Source organism: Ursus maritimus, unplaced genomic scaffold (assembly GCF_017311325.1).
Source record: "Ursus maritimus isolate PB19 unplaced genomic scaffold, ASM1731132v1 scaffold_4, whole genome shotgun sequence".
In the NCBI taxonomy this organism is placed as follows: Eukaryota; Metazoa; Chordata; class Mammalia; order Carnivora; family Ursidae; genus Ursus; species Ursus maritimus.
The window spans coordinates 79,409,532-79,427,301 of record NW_024426552.1 but is presented as its reverse complement, the minus strand read 5'-3'; the positions used below and the strand labels follow the sequence as shown (position 1 = coordinate 79,427,301).

Here is a 17,770-nt window from a genome sequence, read left to right as displayed (position 1 = left end):
CTGGGGCCATTGGGTCAGCCGCCTTGTTTATCAAGGCTCTCCTTCCAGTGGTAAAGTGTAGACATTCTCCCTGCACAATGATGCAGGAGAAACTGCATAGGGGGAGGGGGGCTCCACAGGATTACAAGAACTGTAACTAGCCAGACTGGTGTCTCCAAATTGCCTTCATTACCACATTCCTTAGGTATCCAACTTCAGGAATCCCATTCAGGCCCTTAAGCCGCACAAGACCCGAAGCGATTTGCCACCCTCTTGTAATGCACTTGTGCTTCCAACCTTCCGCACCATTCACTTGGGCGCAAGACCCCATTATAACCTATCCATCTCGCCCTTCAAAACCTTCTGAAACTTTGCCAATCATTCCCGTGCCCAGCTGCCTCCTGCCTCGCCACGGCTGTGCAGAAGCCAGATGACCCCCGTGCAATAAACACAAAGCAACATGCAGCTTTGTGGGGTGGAAGTGGAAAGGCACTGATGACAGCCAGGATATTTTGGATTTCATTCCGGGCTCTGCCCTGGGTTTGCTGTGCGTACTTCTGTCATGAACCTCCATTTATCCATTTGCAAAAAAACACGAGAGGATGACTTCGAAGGTCGCTGGCGGCTCAGAATCGCCGGTGCGCGGCTTGAGCTGAGATGCCCCAGGACGCCCTCCCCACAGGCATGAGGATGGGGGCTTCTCCCGGGCCAGCCTCGCCCGGCATGCCCTGACCCTAGGGCGTTCCCACAGCCAGTAAGGGCCTGAGGAGGCCACCGCGACCCACACCCACGGGCCGCGGGCGCAGCACCCCCTGGTGGCCGCAGCCGGGAATGTAGCCAGCACTCCCGACCACTCATCCCACCCTACCTGCCTTCCGGCGCCAGTACCTCACCACGAGCCCTCGGGGGTTGCGTCCCGAGAAGGTGGCGGCGGGACACTAGAAGGAGGGCAGGTTGCCCTTATCAGGTCTCCGGTTTCCCCCGAACTGCTCTTTTATGCCCGATCCGAGTCCGCCACCCCCGGAGGGAACACACAGAGGTGACCCCCGTGACAACCAAGGGAGAAGGAAGGGGTGCGGCGGCAGCAGCCACCTACCTGTGCCCCGGCTCCAAGGCGGCCGCACCGGCCACTCGACCACGCTCCCGAGCATCAGCCCCGGAGCAAAACAAGCCTTTATAGCGGCATTGGCCGCCAGACTGCGCAGGCGTGCTGCACAAAGACTCCCCAAGACTGAAGGGAATTGTAGTCCCCCTTCCAGGAGCCCGAAGCTCGACACACGGTAAAAGACTATATTTCCCAGAAGCGCCACGGAAGCCCTGGAGGAGGTGTAGGCTGCTCCTCCTTTCCACCGCGCTCCTGGCGCTGCACCATCCTTCTCAGAGCTTCTGCGAGCCTGTCTGGAATCTTCTTTGAGGCCCTGTGCCCCAGTGGGTGGCCGGGAGGGTTGACAGTACCTGTGTGTGGGCGGGCAGCTCGGTGTTTGTAGGCAGGGCGGGCGCGACGGTGTGCGACCGTACATGCACCAGAAAACACCGTGAAGGTCATCAGTGATCAACTAGCCCCAAATCTTATCTCTTATGGCACTTAACATTTTACGATTGTTTGCTCAGGATTCAACCCTGCATTCTGCACTCACCTTTCTCACTTTTATCCCATTGCCCTTCACATAATCTAGTGCCATCTGGTTTTGAGGATCACGGTTTCTAGGGTAATAAGAGCCTTAGATACAGTGTGCCAACTCCTTTTGGAAATCAAACTGAGGTTCCCAAAGACCTTGATTACAGTATTTCTCTTTGTGTTTCATCTGTACCTTCAACAGGATCATAACATCACTACTCTCTGCTGAGTGCCTACCTACTCTGTATGTGGTGCTTTACGTGAAATTCTTGTTTCTTTTGATCTCCATAACAACACTATGTGTAGGTATATATTTTACATTTCAGAGATTTACAAAAAAAGGAAAGTGACTTGTCCATCTTTATACAACTAGCTAGTGTGGACACTAAGGTATCATAAAGCTGAATTAATTAACACTGTGTTCCTGCATAAGGATGGATTAATAGGCCAATGCAACAGAACAAAGAGGCTAGAAACAGACTCATGCAGATATGTAAACATGAACTGTGACCGGGAGAACATTACAGATCAACAGGGAAAGGAAGAAGTTTGGATAAATAGTGTTGGGACAATTGCTTATCTGTATTTTTTAAAACTCAGGGAATTACTATATCAGCCCACACAGAAGAATCAATTTCAAATAGATCGAAAGGCTACCTACAAAACGGAAAACTTTAAAATGTTTAGAAGAAAATGTGAAATATCTTAATGAAGTTGGGAGTAGAGAAGAACTTCCAAAACAAGTTGCAAAAACAAATAATGAAGGAAATATTGATACATTTTTACTACAGTAAAATTTAAACTTCTGTACAAGAGTCATAAAGTGAAAAGTGAAACCACAAGTTACAACTGACAAAGTTTCTTGATACAAAATGTACAGATAATTTCTACAACTCAGTAAGAAATGACAAATAACCGAGTACAAAAATAGGCAAGTCATATGAACAGATAGTCCACACACAGTAAAGGAGACCTCGGCGGCCATTCAAACTGAAAAAACACCCAATCAGGAAAATAATCAGGGAAATTGTAGTTAAAATACCAATGAGGTACCATTTTATGCCCATCTCATGGGAAAATGTAAACACCTGACAACATCAACTGTTTTCAAGGATCTGGAAAAAAAGGATATTTCACACGTTGCTGGCAGAGTCTCAATCGATAAAACCACGTTAAAGAGCAATCTGGCCATATTTAGTAGATTGGAAATGGGCTAGAAGGTTACATCGATTAGACCCCTAGCAGACCCCTAAAATGTAGCGATTGAAGACAAGAAGTTTATTTCTCTCATAAGAAAAAGGCTTGGGTAAGTATACCAGATCAATAGTGTAGTCCTGCTCCATGCAGGCGGTCAGGGACCCAGGGTGATGGTGGCTCTGTCAGGTTCAACATATAGCTCCCAAAGTTGTTCTACTCATTGCCACCACCAGTCACCCAGGTGGAAGGAAGGAAAAAGAGAATATGGAGAAACGTGACCTGGTGTTGAGGCACCAGCAGGGAAGCAACATACATCATTTCCATTCACATTCTATTAGTGACTATTTAGTCATATGGGCACATCTAAGTGAGAGGGAAACTGGGAAATGCAATCCTCAGTCAGGCAGCTATGAGCCATCTACAATTCCATTACATTGGAAGAAGGAAAGAATAGATTTTAGTGGAAACTAATGATTTCTGGCTCATGTGCCTATCCTTGAACCCAGCAATGCTGTGTCTACATATATACTTTAGGGTAGTCTTTCTCAATGGAGGCTGCTGCAAGTGAAGTAAGCCCTAAACAAAATGACTATTTTCTCAATTCTCCCAAAGATAACACATATCTAGTATCATTCTAGATGTCCAAGAGAGAAGTTAATTCATTCCACACAGTGAATGCCTTAGGGCATCAGGGCTTAATGCTATTAGCTGAGAAAAGCTGCCCTAAAGGGCCTCTCTCTCTCTCTCTCTCTCTCTCTCACACACACACACACACACACATACACAAGGAGATATATTCATTGTGCATTGTTTGTAGTAGTGAAAATAATCTAACTCCCATTAACAAGAGAACAGATAACTAGATTATGGAAGGTACTATATAGCAGTTAAATAACATGGGCTATAATGTATCAGTATGTATAAGTCTCAAAAACAATGTTGAACCAAAATAAGTTACAGAGAGAAAATTGTATAGCCCCGTTTGTATTAATTTTTAAAAAATGTAAAAATATGATCTTTTGTTTATGGATACACATATATGTACTTAAAAATATAAAACATACCTGGGCATCATAAACAACAATTTCAAGGGGTAGTTGGAGGTATAGCGGGTGTTGGAAGTATAAGAGTAAAATCAGAGAGGGATACACAAGGGGCTTCATCTGTTTTTGTAATGTTTTATTTCTTTTTAAGGTGACTTGTAAATGTTAAAGTTTCACTAAGCTTGGAGTGGGAACACAGGTCCTTCTAATATAATTTGCTGTACTTTTCGGTAGCCTTTAAGAATTTCACAATAAAAATGTTTTAATATCATAGAAACAAACCATTTCTCCCCTCAATGGGGATATGTGCAATTGAACAGAGGAATTTTGCAGATATCTGTATCTGTATCTGTATCTACTGCTGAGAATTCCTGAAGCCCCTATGGCCATCTGGCTGGATAAGAAAAACTTCTCCTGAGCACACTTCAAGCCACCTTGCCGAGGTATACTAGTACTCCCAACCATGCCTCAAACACTGTATAACCCAAAAGCTGCATACCTGATACCTTCATAGCAAATAAAAATCTTCTAAAATCTCCCTGAAATACTTCACATATATTGATTATAGGTTAAAAAGAAGAAGAAGAAGAACAGATGAGCATTATGCAGCCCTTGCACCAGGCCTCAATACGCTATGGGTATGCCACCAATGGCCTGAGCCAAAGACTTATACTTAACTTATACTTATTTATAAGTAAAATAAGACTTATACTTATTTACATGATATTGATTGCCAAGTATCCCTTCCTTAAAACATGTTTGTGTTGTGAAGTGTTTTGGGGGGGTTATATTCTCCAACCCTCAGGCAAGGGGGCTAGAGTGGAAAATCTATGTAAACCCAGACTTGTATACATGTTTTAAAATAATATTTATGTCGTGTAATACACTAAAAATATTCATTCAGTATTTCATGGAGCTACAGTGGAGCTAAAACAGACAAGTTTCCTGCCCTCATGGGGCTTAGAGCTCCAAGTCAACATTTAATTTAATTTAAATTTAAATTATAACCATAGCAGGTACTAGAGAAGGAAGGTGTGAGTTGCATCTGAAGGAGAGCAGGAGTTAGTGAGGTGAAGACAGTGCAGGTGGGTGGAGCAAAGGGCACTCCACACAGAGAGAACAACAACCAAGTGGTAGGAGAAGGAAGGGAACATCTCCAAAGTCTTTATAGACCATGTTACAGATCTTAGAGGAAGAGCAAAAGGCAACCATTGCAAGGTTTTAAAAGGTGAGTGGGTTAAGGGTTGAGAAATCAAATTTGCATTTTGAAAACTGCACTGTGGCTGGCAGACTGGAGGAAGAATTAGAGGCAGGTAGAATGGAAGAGAAGAGTCTGGCTAGGAGTGCCTATTGTCATCCAGTGAAGAGATGATGGTGGTTTGGACTAGGATTGTGGTAGAAAAGATGGAGAGAAGTGGGTGGCCTCAAAGGAAATTTAAGAGGTGGGGCGCCTGGGTGGCTCAGTCAATTAAGCATCTGCCTTCAGCTCAGGACTTCTCAGGGTCCTGGGATCGAGTCCTGCTTTGGGCTCCCTGCTTGGCAGGGAGCCTTCTTCTCCCCCTGCCCCTCCCCCTGCCCCCGCTCATTCTCTCTCTCTCTTTCTCTCTCAAATAAGTAAATAAAATCTTTTTTAAAAAGTGAGAGAGATTTAGGAGGTAAAATCAGCAGATCTTGCTGATGGATTACATAAAGTGGTGTGAGAAAGAGAGGTGTCAAGGGTAATACCTAGGTTTCTGGTTGCAAACCTGGATGGATGGTGGTACCAATTGCTCATTGACAGAAGTGTTCTACTGTGGTAGCCTCTGAAAACTCCTCTATCCAGGTTACCAGGACTTAATGTCAAATGGTAAGGATCACCCCACATCTGTTGGGGCTCTCACGTTGAATTCTCCTGCCACTTTTGAAGACAAAATTTCACTTTTGCAGATCAACTTCACAATGAAAGTCATTTTAATGAAATAAGCCTTTTTTTTTTCAAGTTAGCTAATAAACTGAATATTTTCTTTGACATCACAGAAACAACAGTATGAGAGAATGATGAACCTCTTTAATGTTCTCGGGCAACCTAGAAAAGAGAAGAAGATTTAATATGTCAACAGTGCCAAAATGGGTACAGCCTCTATGGAAAACACTATGGAGTTCCCTCAAAAAATTAAAAATAAAATTATCATATGATTCATTAATTCCACTACTGGGTATTTACCCAAAGAAAATGAAAACACCAATTTGAAAAGATACATGCACCCCTATGTTTATTGCAGCATTATTTACAATAACCAAGATATGGAAACAACCCAAGTGTCTATCAATAGATGAATGCATAAAGAAGATTATATATATTATATGTAGTATATATATTATATATATAATGGAATATTACTCAGCCATAAAAAGACTGAAATCTTGCTATTTACAATGACATGGACGGATCTAGAGGGTATAATGCTAAATGAAATAAGTCAGCCAGAGAAAACCAAATACCATATGATTTCACTTGCATATGGAATTTAAGAAACAAAACATATGAACAGAGGAAAAAAAGAGACCAATAAAAAGCAGACTCTTAAATATGGAGAACAAACTGATGGTTGCCAGAGGGGTGGAGGGGAGTTAAATAGGTCAAGGGGATTAAAAGTACACTTATCATGATGAGCACTGAGTAAGTATAGAATTGTTGAATCACCATATTGTACACCTGAAACCAATATAGCACTGTATGTTAATTATACTGGAATTTAAAAATTTTTTAATATAAATCAGAAAAAAAAAAGATGTTAATGCTGAGTGAAAGCCAAATGACATCAATGCATGTTATACAGACAAAAGTTTCATAGTATTTTCAGCAGAGAACTACAGTGGATGAAACAGAGTGTTCATACGGTACACAGCAGTATAGGCGCGTTATGATAGTCATATCACATAGTCACTTTATGAAGGAAAGAATTACACACTTCCCACCTTCATAGTAATAACATCCCAGGTTCATTAGCAGTAAGGGTAGTGGTTAGAAAGAAATGAAGAACTGCTTTAAAAAAATTTTTTTAAGTATTATTATATCGAGAAGTACTAAGAAATTGACCCAGCAAAATAACAGGTGTTTAAAAGTTAGCTCCTTGGGATGCCTGGGTGGCTCAGTCAGCTAAGCGTCTGCCTTCCGCTCGGGTCATGATCCCAGGGTCCTGGAATCGAGTCCCACATCGGGATCCTTGCTCAGCAGGGACCCTGCTTCTCCCTCTGCTTGTGTACTCTCTCTCTCTGACAAATAAATAGATAAAATCTTTTTTAAAAATTAGCTCCTTGTTAAAAAGAGGGGCAAATTGTCACCAATTATCTAATTTTAACAAAACAGTATTATCCACCACATCAAATTAGTGTTGTGTTGATTCTATAGTCTCATATGTGCATAATTTGCAAATTTATTCTGATTTTATAGTAGTATAAGAGCTGTGGGTATAATGACTTTATACATTATTTTATGAATATATATATTTAAGTGTTATTACAAATAATTCAAGTCAACATCAGGGGCTTAGGACTTTTGTTTCCCTTAAAGAAGTTGAACCTAATTCAACTTTGGGAACCACTGAGTGATAGAATAAAACAGAACTTCAGCTAGGTATTCAAGGCCTTCCATGATCTGGCCCCACATAATATCATAGTTTCATTTCCTGTTACTCATCTACTCAAATCTGAGGTCCTCACAACACTGTAATTTCCATGTTTTTACGTTAGCTTCCCTCCACCCAGAACAATCATCTAAATCTCCTCAGCTAAAATAAGCATCATAGCCCATAGACAGGCCTTGGGATTTTAATTCTCCCAGAATGACAACTAAGGGTTACTTACTCAGCTGAATAAAATGCTGCTGTATGTCCGATGTCTCTCCTGGGAAGATGTACATGGGGGATTATCCCACATTACTGAGAAGTATGGATGGGCCCCTGTCAGGTCACAAAGTGGGAAGCAACAGGGTCCCACTAAGCCAGAGAAGCCAAACCAATAGTGCAGCGAAGATGGAGCCTTCTCTCTAAAACAGGCCTTCACAGGCTGGAAGAGTGGTCACTCCTAGTCACTCCCCAAAACTTCTCAAGTGCTTTGCTTTATAAATATGGGTTTCTGGTGAGAAAAGATAAACCACTTCAGTCTACGTTTGTGATAACATTTTTGGCGTGATTATCTGTTCAGGAAAATTAGAAATCTATGCAGGTTGTATTTATTTTTCACTCAAAGGAATTCATTTATTGAATACCCTCAGGAAAAAAATATGTACCCTTTAAACACAAATTATATACTGGATTGATTATAAGACCACCAATGAGAAAAATCAGCATTGCTTTTCAACTACTAAAATGTTACTGTCTGAGCATATCTGAGAAGTAACAATACCAAAACATGTTTTTAAACTCTAATCCTAAAATCAGATCTAGGTGAATGACATGTGGTCGATAGCTGGTAGGTCATTGATCTAAAGGAAAAGAAAGAAAAAAAATTCCTTCTTGAGCCAAAGTTTATGGCTCATGGATTCAGAAACAACTTGAAATTTTATCTATAGTACTTTCTATTTGCTTGTAGGTTCTTAGAGTTCTAATCAAATTTCAGGTTTTAGAATATTTATCTAAAAACTACTCACCTGATTTACTTTTTAATTTTTTAACTTCTTGATTTATTTATACATATGCTGCTTGCATTCTATATCCCATCTGTAGAATCTTCAAGTTTTTTTTTCTTCTACATTTATTCTATTTACCTAATGCAGTGTTTCCCCCCAAATAATAGATGAAGTGTCAGTCCTGCAAGATATTCTGAGAAAAAGAAATTCCCAAAGTCAACTATGTCTGGGAAATTATATATATGATATTTAAGTCAGGTGAACATTTTAGCTAAACACCCTGAGAAATCCTGAAATAATAAAACCTGTTTAGCGTTCTTTAATTCAGTATTTCCCAGACTTATTTGAACTTGAAAGTAACAAAAATAATTTTTTAGAAATGCATTCACCATCCTGTAGAACTAGTGTTCTGCAGAAAATGCTTGGAGAAATGCTGATGTAAAGTCACCTTAAAACAAACAAAACAAAACACCTTCCTAGAGGAGAAGGGATTCTCAAATGACGTAAAGGGCTGCTGGAGAAGGAGGGATGACCCTTATGGTAACTCAAAGCTGAGAGAGGCTGGGAGAAAAGACTGATGCTCACAGCAACCAGGGTGGCTGCAGTTAACCTAGACATTTTAAGTCCAGAAGGTTCCATTCAGGCTGAAGCAAACTGAGCAATCTCAAGAGAGCCTGAGTAACAATAACAGTTACTATTATTGGCATTTTTTACTTTTATTTCTGCTTCAATTCAATAATTGCTTAGAATGGGAAAGGTACCACACAAACATTACCTCTAACCACATAAAACCCCAATACGAGAGATAAGGAAACCTCTGTTACTGCATCATTCCAGCTCAGTCTGTAAATCTTCTTCATTGAAGCAATTGCTCTCCCTTTCTTTAAAAAAAAAAAAAAAAAAGACAGCATTTCATTTATTTGACGGAAAGAGCACAAGCAGGGGGAGCAGCAGAGGGAGAAGGAGAAGCAGGCTCTCTGCTGAGCAGGGAGCCTGATGCAGGGCTTGATCCCAGGACCCTGGGATCATGACCTGAGCAGAAGGCAGACGCTTAACCAACTGAGCCACCCAGGCGCCCCTTCAATTGCTCTCCTTTTGTTCTCTAAGCCATTCATTACCCTCTCTGGAGCCTTCCCTAATCCAGCTAATTCTAGTATAAAACAGGTTAAACCCCACTGATGACCTTGGTCTACTTAACCATACCATGTCTGTTTTCCATCATGAATCAAATAGTTGTACATGCTAGGGGCACCTGGGTGGCTCAGTCAGTTGAGCGCCCAACTCTTGATTCTGGCTCAGGTCATGATCTCGGGGTCAGGATCTCAGGGTTGTGAGATTGATCCCTGTGTCCAGCTCTGCAGTCAGTGCAGAACCTGCTTGGGATTCTCTTTTTCTCCCTCCTCCTCTGCCTATCCCCCTGCTTGAGCAATCAATCAATCAATCAATCAAATCTTTTTTAAAAATAGTTGTACATGCTAAATCTGATGAGATCCTGTGATCACCTAGGCATGGCATGGTATTTTGAAATTACTTCCCAAAGTTCTTTTAAAATTATACAAGAAAATCAATCTTAACACTCAAAGTCAAACTCAAATGCCTAAAGAGACCAAACAGGTAACAAAAATGAGGGGCATTGGTCAGGAATACTCAATAGTTGGTGACAGACTGTGTTGATCTAGACAGAATGTTCCATCCAAAGGGCATGACCATAAACTGTGGCAGATTGTTGTCAAGTAAAAACATGAGCCCAGTATTGCTTGATCTTGTTTTTTCAAATGAAGCCAGAAATACAGTTTTTCCATGAGATCTCCCAATTTTTAATATGTTGACAACCAACTAATTTCTTATAAATATTAGCAGGGCCAAAACAACATTAATTTGCAAGCTGTTCGCTCATGTTCTCATAAGTCAATGTCTACTAAACATTGCATTGCCTCTACCACCTCTACCCCACTGATCACTCCCTCCAACCAGTAGACTTGAGTTGCTTTTGACACACTCGAAAAATCAAAAGCTTGCCAGTACTGAAATTATATTTAAAACCTCAGAGTCAGAAGTTGATTATAAAAAGGAGGCCCCCAGTTTTTTTGAAAGATGCTAGCAAGGTTAAGATAAGTGCATGTGCCCCTTGAAAGCTCTGGCAATTATTATGTGCCCTTTCTATGATGCATTATATGCCAGACTGACTCTAAGTATGAGGAGACCATTAGCACATATTTTTTTCTTCCTCCTCTCCAAACTTACTTGCCAGATTACTTTTGGAGATGAGATTCAGGCTCAACTAGGGCACAGGGTGCCGTAGTCCTCTGTGATTCTCTTGTCACCATGGGTGCCTGTTAGAGAGGTGGCTAATGCCACCTGATACATGTATTATTCAAAGCTAGGGTTCAAGGTGTGGCCTGTGGTCTTTTAAGATCAACATCATCACTAAGTCCCCAGAGATCAACATTATCTCAGAGAAGAGCCAAAGAAAAGAAGATGGGAAGAAGTGGGCTCCATGAGAATGGATGCTTCCTCTGCCTCATTCTCCACCTGCTGCTTCAAGGTAAGAAGGGACAAGAGCAAAAACGAAGCAACCATATAGCTTCTGAGATACAGACAAACCAGGCTAATTTTTGTTATTCCTAGATAGTCAACGCCTGGATATTCATTTTGGTAAAATGAAAACTCAGGACACTGGCAGCTTTCTACCTCTTTGTAAGATCCGTCTCTCCCTGTGCTTCTCTTGGCCTCTTCTCTCTCCCCATGTCTTTCTCTTTCCAGGCACATAACCTAACTGCATATTTCTGAGTATCAACTAATATTAAAAAGAAGACAATTTTTTCTCAGCTCTCTTGAAGTAAATTAAAGGGAACAGAGAAAATGTTAAAGGGAAGAAGGTGATGAGAAGATCTGTCACGAAAAAGGGAAACATTTTCAGTAAATTTTTTTTCAATATAGATTATTTTTCTCATTCATTATTGAAAATGAACAATGAGGGTTAGTACAATACCAGAGATAGATCTGAATAGACTCTACCAGAAGATGTTACCACACAATTCTCTATTCTGCGTCACAAGGTATGACTAGAAAAGGGCTAGGTATAAAATGGGTATCAAGGAACTCTCTTTAAGATAGTCTCAGTGGTGAGGACCACTGTGGTTTAGAGAACAATCACAGTGCATAGTAGAGACACGGGAAATTCTTATTAACTCGAAAAACTGAGTTCCTTCCTTGTCTCACATACCTCACACTCCCTACCTGATTGCCTTCATCATTAATTGATTATCATCTCTGCTGTATTAATATAGTGAGGAGGAGAACTGTGATTGCAAAAATTATCACTGACGTCACTCAGGTGTATCAAGGACAGAAATGAGCAATGGAAGGACACTGAGTGAAGGTGAAAAGGTTTGTGGTGAGATTCAGGACACTGAAAAGTGGTGGTCAGGGCTGAGTTTGCTTACATGTTTGGACAAGTTTTGCATGCGGACAGAAACAATGAATTGAGGATGGAGCCCTGACTCAGCTCACCTCATGAACTTCCACCATTTGCCTACCAGCCCAGGCCACACTCCCTGGCTCAGGTAGGAGGAGCTCACATGCTTCTCCCATGGCCCCTGTTTTCTCTTTGCGCAGAAACACCAGCCAGTCCCCAATCCTGGCACTCCTCTCACAGGGTCTCTGCTCTCTGCAGGAAGAGGCCACACTTTCACCATCAATTGCTCAGGCTTTGACCGGTATGGGGTGGATCCTGCTGCCTTCCAAGCAGTTTTTGACAGAAAGGCCTTCCGTCCAGTCGTCAACTACAGCATCCCCACTCGTGTCAACATCTCCTTCACTATGTCTGCCATTGTGGAAGTGGTAAGTCCTGACTCAACACTGCAATGGGCTGAGCAGTGGTAAGCAGTGGGTTCCCTGCTTAAATTTTGTAAAATGAAAATCTCATTCTTTGGGATCAGAAGATATGACAGGGAATGCTTCAGTGACATCATGGCAGGTAAAATCTTTCCATTTTTGGACTATTCCATAAGAAACATGAACCCAATGGACTTTCATACTTTTTATTTTCACTTATATTTTCCTTGTACCCTGGATTATTTGACCTACATTTTTCAGTGGTTTATGATTTAAAATCACAATTGCCACATAGAACAGCCTTGGAAATGAGTAGGAAGGGGGTGGTGGCATTGGACTTGACTTCATGTAGGCAATGATCCCAGATGAAAATTGTTTTTTCAGGATGCACAGCTTCAACTGATGACGTCTTTCCTGTGGCTAAACGTGGTATGATAGACTGTTTCCCCTTTACTATGGTACCTCCCTTTTTCTACTCCTAGGTGCAGATTATAATAGATAAAGCTGAGAATACCCACGAATTAGACAAGTTCAAACAGAGCCAGACTACCAAATGAAAACACAAAACTTCCTGATTATTCTGCCAGCTTTGGAGTGCAGAGATAGGGCACAGGGAGAAGGTAGCCTAAATCAAGGTCATGGAAGACAATACTTAAGTGGCTCCATCCTAAGGACTCCAAAGCTAAGATCAAGGTCTCCCTTGAGAGCATTGAGGGAGAAGTAGAAGACTTTGTTAATGACATAGTGATAGCTGTTACCAGAGAGGGAGTAAGAGAATGAGGAAATGAGAGAAAAAAGAAATGTAAAGTGCAGGAGACAAAGTATGACTAAAATTAGTTCCCGCCCTATTTGTCCCACACCATGGTTTCCTATAGATCTGGTACAATCCATTCATCAGGTGGAACCCAGAGGAATGTGGAGGTATCAGGAAGATTAGCATAGCAGCTAAGAATCTTTGGCTTCCAGATATCTTCATCGAGGAGTTGTGAGTATCGGGGCTGAAAAAAACCAAGAAGGAAACCCTATTTCCAAGGAAGGGAATGATATAACCAATAGGGGGCACATGAAGACTCAGTTTAGAAGGAGCAATGTCTGAATTGAACTTACAAAACCCCCAGAACATAGCTATAGGTGGAAGGGGGAAGTCAAATGAGTGGGGTTGGAGCACAGGAATGGTGTGACCTGAGAAAGAAGGCCAAGACTGACAGGGAACCCACACTATCCATCTTCCCATCCCTCTCACATACAGCATGGATGTGGATCAGACAGCTACAGGTCTCATGGCTTATGTCAACAGTGAAGGTCTCATCAAATATGATAAGCCAATGAAGGTGGTCAGCATCTGTAACCTGGACATCTTCTATTTCCCCTTTGATGAACAGAACTGCACTCTCACCTTCAGCTCATTCATCTACACAGGTGAGTGAGACTCTTTATAGTAGTCTGTTGAGAGGCAGAGAAAGGGTGTTCTTTTTTTAAGACCTTTTTTTAAAAAAATATTTTATTTATTTACTTGAGAGAAAGAGAGCACAAGTGGGGGTGAGGGGCAGAGAGAGAAGCAGACTCCCTACTGAGCAGGGAGCCTGATGTGGGGCTGGATCCCAGGACCTGAGATCATGCCCTGAGCTGAAGGCAGATGCTAAACCAACTGGGGAAACCAGGTGCCCCCAGAGAAAGGGTTTTGAGAAAGAAGAGGCCAGGAAGCTGGGAACGGTGAGGGGATCTCACTGAAAGGGGTGTGGAAGCTAAGTGGTAAGGAACTCAACAGTCTGGGCAAGGGGGTTGGGAATATTTGGGAGGCTGAGTTGTCTGGGTCTCCTTTGCAGTGGAGAATGTGGTCCTGGGCATGGAGAAGAAAGTGCAGGAGATTTCGAACACATCACAGAACCTCATTCGGAGCAAGGGGGAGTGGGTACTTCTGGGTATCCATCAGAGAATGATGAAGATGACTGTGGGCACCAACCAGTATGACCAAATCATTTTCTATGTGAGCTCAGGGGATGTGGTTGTGATCTTCTCTAAGATGCATAGCTTATGTCCCCTACCAGAATGTAAGCCCACCCCCTAGAAGGTAAGCTCCATAAGGGTGGAGATTTTTATCACTTTTTTCATTGATAAATCTCCACTACCTAGAACAGTACCTGGAGCTCAGTAAGTATTGATTGAATAAATCCTCCCAGAGAGAAAAAAAGGCTCCCATGGGAGTGACTCATAGTGAAAGTGAGATTCCCAACTCCCATGACTATCAGAATTCTTTGGAAGGCAAGAATTTTTATGTTTATTTTTAAAAAGAGATGGTGTAAAAGTTATGAAACATTGTCTATGGGATAGTATGCTTCCAAATCCTGGTGACCACAAAATTATCTGCCATTGTTTTACTTTCCCTTCCACTGGTCTTGAATGGCCACCAGCAAAGTTACTAGAGATTAGACTTTGATGAGGAAAGTAAGCAGAAATACAAGGATAAAATGCACCTGATACCTAAGAATTTGGTCCCACAGTCCTGCCAAGAGCCCTACATTGGTAGGGCTAAAAATGGAAGTGAAGAAAGTTGACACCTTGGGTCAGCAAGGAATGAGATACATTTCAGTGGTAAGCAGCATGGTAGAATCAAACCCTGGAAAAGCAGAGTGTAGTGATTAAGATGACTTTGTTGGAAAGAGGGGACAGTGAAAGGGACTTGAGGTAACATTTCCTTCCTAGACAGTTTGGTCTGGGACATATCTCAACTCTTGTTCTTAACTGGCTCAGCAGCCTCCCAGCCTATTCCTCACTTGCTCCTCTGTCTCTTCCCCCCAGGTGGCCATCAGGCGCAAGCCCAGCCTCTACGTCATAAACCTCCTGGTGCCCAGTGGCTTTCTGGTTGCCATCGATGCCCTCAGCTTCTACCTGCCGGCAGAAAGCGAGAATCGTGCCCCATTCAAGATGACACTTCTGCTGGGCTACAATGTCTTCCTGCTCATGATGAATGACTTACTCCCTGCAGCTGGCACCCCCCTCATCAGTATGGCCCCTCCCTCCATCAGGAGAATAAAAGCAAGGTGGAGGGAGGGGTGGGGAGATGGACCAGTGGAACCAGGTCAGAGTGAAAAGAGATCCTGGAAAGGGTCCTCCGGGAAAGGAGGAAACACAAAGTCCTGGGAGGTACCTCTGGCCCTTACACAGACCTATCTTCCCTCCAGGTATCTACTTTGCCCTGTGTCTATCCCTGATGGTGGTCAGCCTGCTGGAGACCATCTTCATCACCTACCTGCTGCACCTGGCCACAACCCAGCCCCCACCCATGCCTCAGTGGCTCCACTCTCTGCTTCTTTACTGGGCTAGCCCAAGGAAATGCTGTCCCACTGCACCCCAGAAGGGAAATAAAGGCCTGGGCCCCACCCCTACCCACCTGCCTGGTAAGGGGAGTCAGCACTGCCCACACTTCCTCTTCCCACACCTCCACTCTCTGCTCCTGACTCCTTCCCTGGCCCCCTCCCTCCCCAAGTGCACTTCATGGTCCTGGCTGAGTCTCTTTCTCTCTGTAGGTGTGAAGGAGCCTGTGGAGTTGGTGGGGAAGGTGTCATGTCACATAGAGTCAGAGTTAAACGGGTGTCCTGGATCAGCAGGGACCCAGCAGGAAGAAGAGGCTCAGAAGCAGCACCTGGTCGACCTGTGGGTGAAGTTCAGCCACGTGATGGACACCCTGCTCTTCCGCCTTTACCTGCTCTTCATGGCCACCTCCATCATCACAGTCATCGTCCTCTGGAACACCTAGGCAAATGCCCACCTGCAAGCTCCAGTCTGGACCTTCTCTTGCCCCTAGAAACCAGCCAAGCTCCCTTGTGTGTCCAAATCCCAGCCTCACAGCCCTGGCAACCACCTTGTTTTCGACTCAGTCCTTCTGTGCAGTTTCTGACCAGACCTGGATGACTGCCAAGCCTCCCAGAGTTAGGTCCTTACTCCTGCACGCCATCAGCCCCCTTCATTCTTCCTGTATGTGCTGCCTGCCTGGCTCCTAGGATTTACGTTCCTGGAATACTTTCTTGATTGACTCACCCCCAATAATCCCCTTTACAGAAAGCATTGGCTCTTCCCTGCATTATATTACAGTATCAAAAATCTTGGATTGAGAGTCTTCTTGGAAAAGCTACTCATTACCACATTAGAAAGGATTTTTTAAGTCTATTAGACAACTTGTGAAAGCAGGGAGAGGGGAGTGAAGGGTTCAAAACCTATTACAAGGAATTATAATAAAATAGGGATTAATCTCCTAAATCTAGTTATCCTGGATTTAAGCTTTAGAAATTAATAATGTGCCAGAATCAGACATCTCTTAAAGTGTGAAGCATTTTGTCATGGCTTGACATATGACTCATTCATCCTTAAGCATTTAGATGTTAACATAATCCCGAATTACCGTTAACCGTGTTGCAATCAAAGTGGATGTGCCCTTAATCATGCTAAGGAAAGAACACAAGGCCAAGGAAAGCACATTTGAAAATGGCATCTGTTTTACTTGGGAGTAACATAATGAACTGGAAAATTCCCCTTCCTAGCACTTGTCTCAGGATTTTGCAAGTGTTTGTCTTTTGGCCCATCTCTCCCACTAGCTGTCTGGGGGATGTAGAGGCTCCACGGTGTCACTGTACATGGGAACTGTGACATGATTTGCTGGACACCCCAGGTTCAGAAAAGCACAGATATGAGAGCGAATTAATTACAATTCACACAAAATATTTTCTTTTTAGCAACCATTTCTTTTCCTTTCTTTCCTTTATTCTACTATTTTCTATCTCAAGCCTAAGAGATTAACGGTAGTGTTTACTAAACAACATTTCCTGGGTCCCTCCTCTCTGCTGCTCTTCCTCAGACTTCTCTGACTCCCTCCTTAGGGAGCTGTCCAAAGCGAGACAAGGCGATCAGTGTTCCGAGAAGGGTTGCTGTTGGTGGTGCAGGCGCAAAGTCCCACCCCAGGGTTTGCTGCAGAAGCATCTACCCGCAGAGCCCAAGCCAGTCAGGGCAGATGTCCCCAGCTGGATGTTGAGTCACCAGCACCAGCTATTACTTGTTCTTCCCTTGGAATCCCCTACTGCTGGGACTCGGGCAAGAGTCCATGAGAAGCTGGGAGTATTGAAGCAGAAGCACCCGGCTAAACTCTAAATCGCTCCTTGCCCTCAGGCCCATGGTCTTCCAGCTCAGCTTGTGTTCCTTAGTTCTCCTTTTCTTTGATCTGCATTTTTTTCCAAGAATGTCTTTGGTTTCTCAGTTTCTAAGGCCCTGTCAAGTACCCCTCACCATCACCAGCGTTCCAGGCATGTCCAAAAACTAGCGTATACATAATGTGGACTCAAATCAGGAGCCCCTGACGTTCACTTAAATAAATCAGCATATCTGTTATTATTTCTGCAATTCCTCTACTCACAGCTTTCTACAAAGTGGGCCTTTAGAAAGGACACAGTATAGTAATAATAATAACCAGCCTTTATAAGTTAGGAATATGTGGCA

The 17,770-nt window shown here is 42.9% G+C and overlaps 2 protein-coding genes and 1 long non-coding RNA gene across 5 annotated transcripts in view; 1 reads left to right on the top strand and 2 right to left on the bottom strand.

Moving 5' to 3' along the window:
- Positions 1 to 1,316, bottom strand: part of ABCC5 (ATP binding cassette subfamily C member 5) — an 89,659-nt gene extending 88,343 nt beyond the window's left edge. For 2 of the 3 annotated variants that reach the window (XM_008705262.2, XM_040621519.1), the window contains exon 1: positions 1,076 to 1,220. The gene's annotated coding sequence lies outside the window, so the exon portion shown is untranslated. Of the gene's footprint in view, positions 1 to 1,075 lie in introns of all 3 variants that reach the window. The other variant, XM_008705260.2, reaches the window with a different exon arrangement.
- A 4,459-nt stretch (positions 1,317 to 5,775) lies between these two features.
- LOC121100427 lies at positions 5,776 to 8,750 on the bottom strand. The gene is made up of 3 exons (XR_005832229.1): positions 8,468 to 8,750; positions 7,684 to 7,953; positions 5,776 to 5,902 (listed from the first exon to the last, which is right to left on the bottom strand). It is a non-coding gene; the product is annotated as an uncharacterized LOC121100427 (long non-coding RNA).
- Positions 8,751 to 10,533: 1,783 nt separating this feature from the next.
- LOC103676087 (5-hydroxytryptamine receptor 3C) lies at positions 10,534 to 16,410 on the top strand. Its single transcript, XM_008705257.2, has 9 exons — positions 10,534 to 10,991; positions 12,123 to 12,289; positions 12,668 to 12,712; positions 13,159 to 13,268; positions 13,533 to 13,702; positions 14,110 to 14,270; positions 15,083 to 15,287; positions 15,466 to 15,681; positions 15,811 to 16,410. Exons 1-9 carry the CDS (start codon positions 10,925 to 10,927, stop codon positions 16,038 to 16,040), a joined length of 1,371 nt encoding a protein of 456 aa, XP_008703479.2. The 5' UTR covers positions 10,534 to 10,924; the 3' UTR covers positions 16,041 to 16,410.
- Positions 16,411 to 17,770: the final 1,360 nt, after the last annotated feature.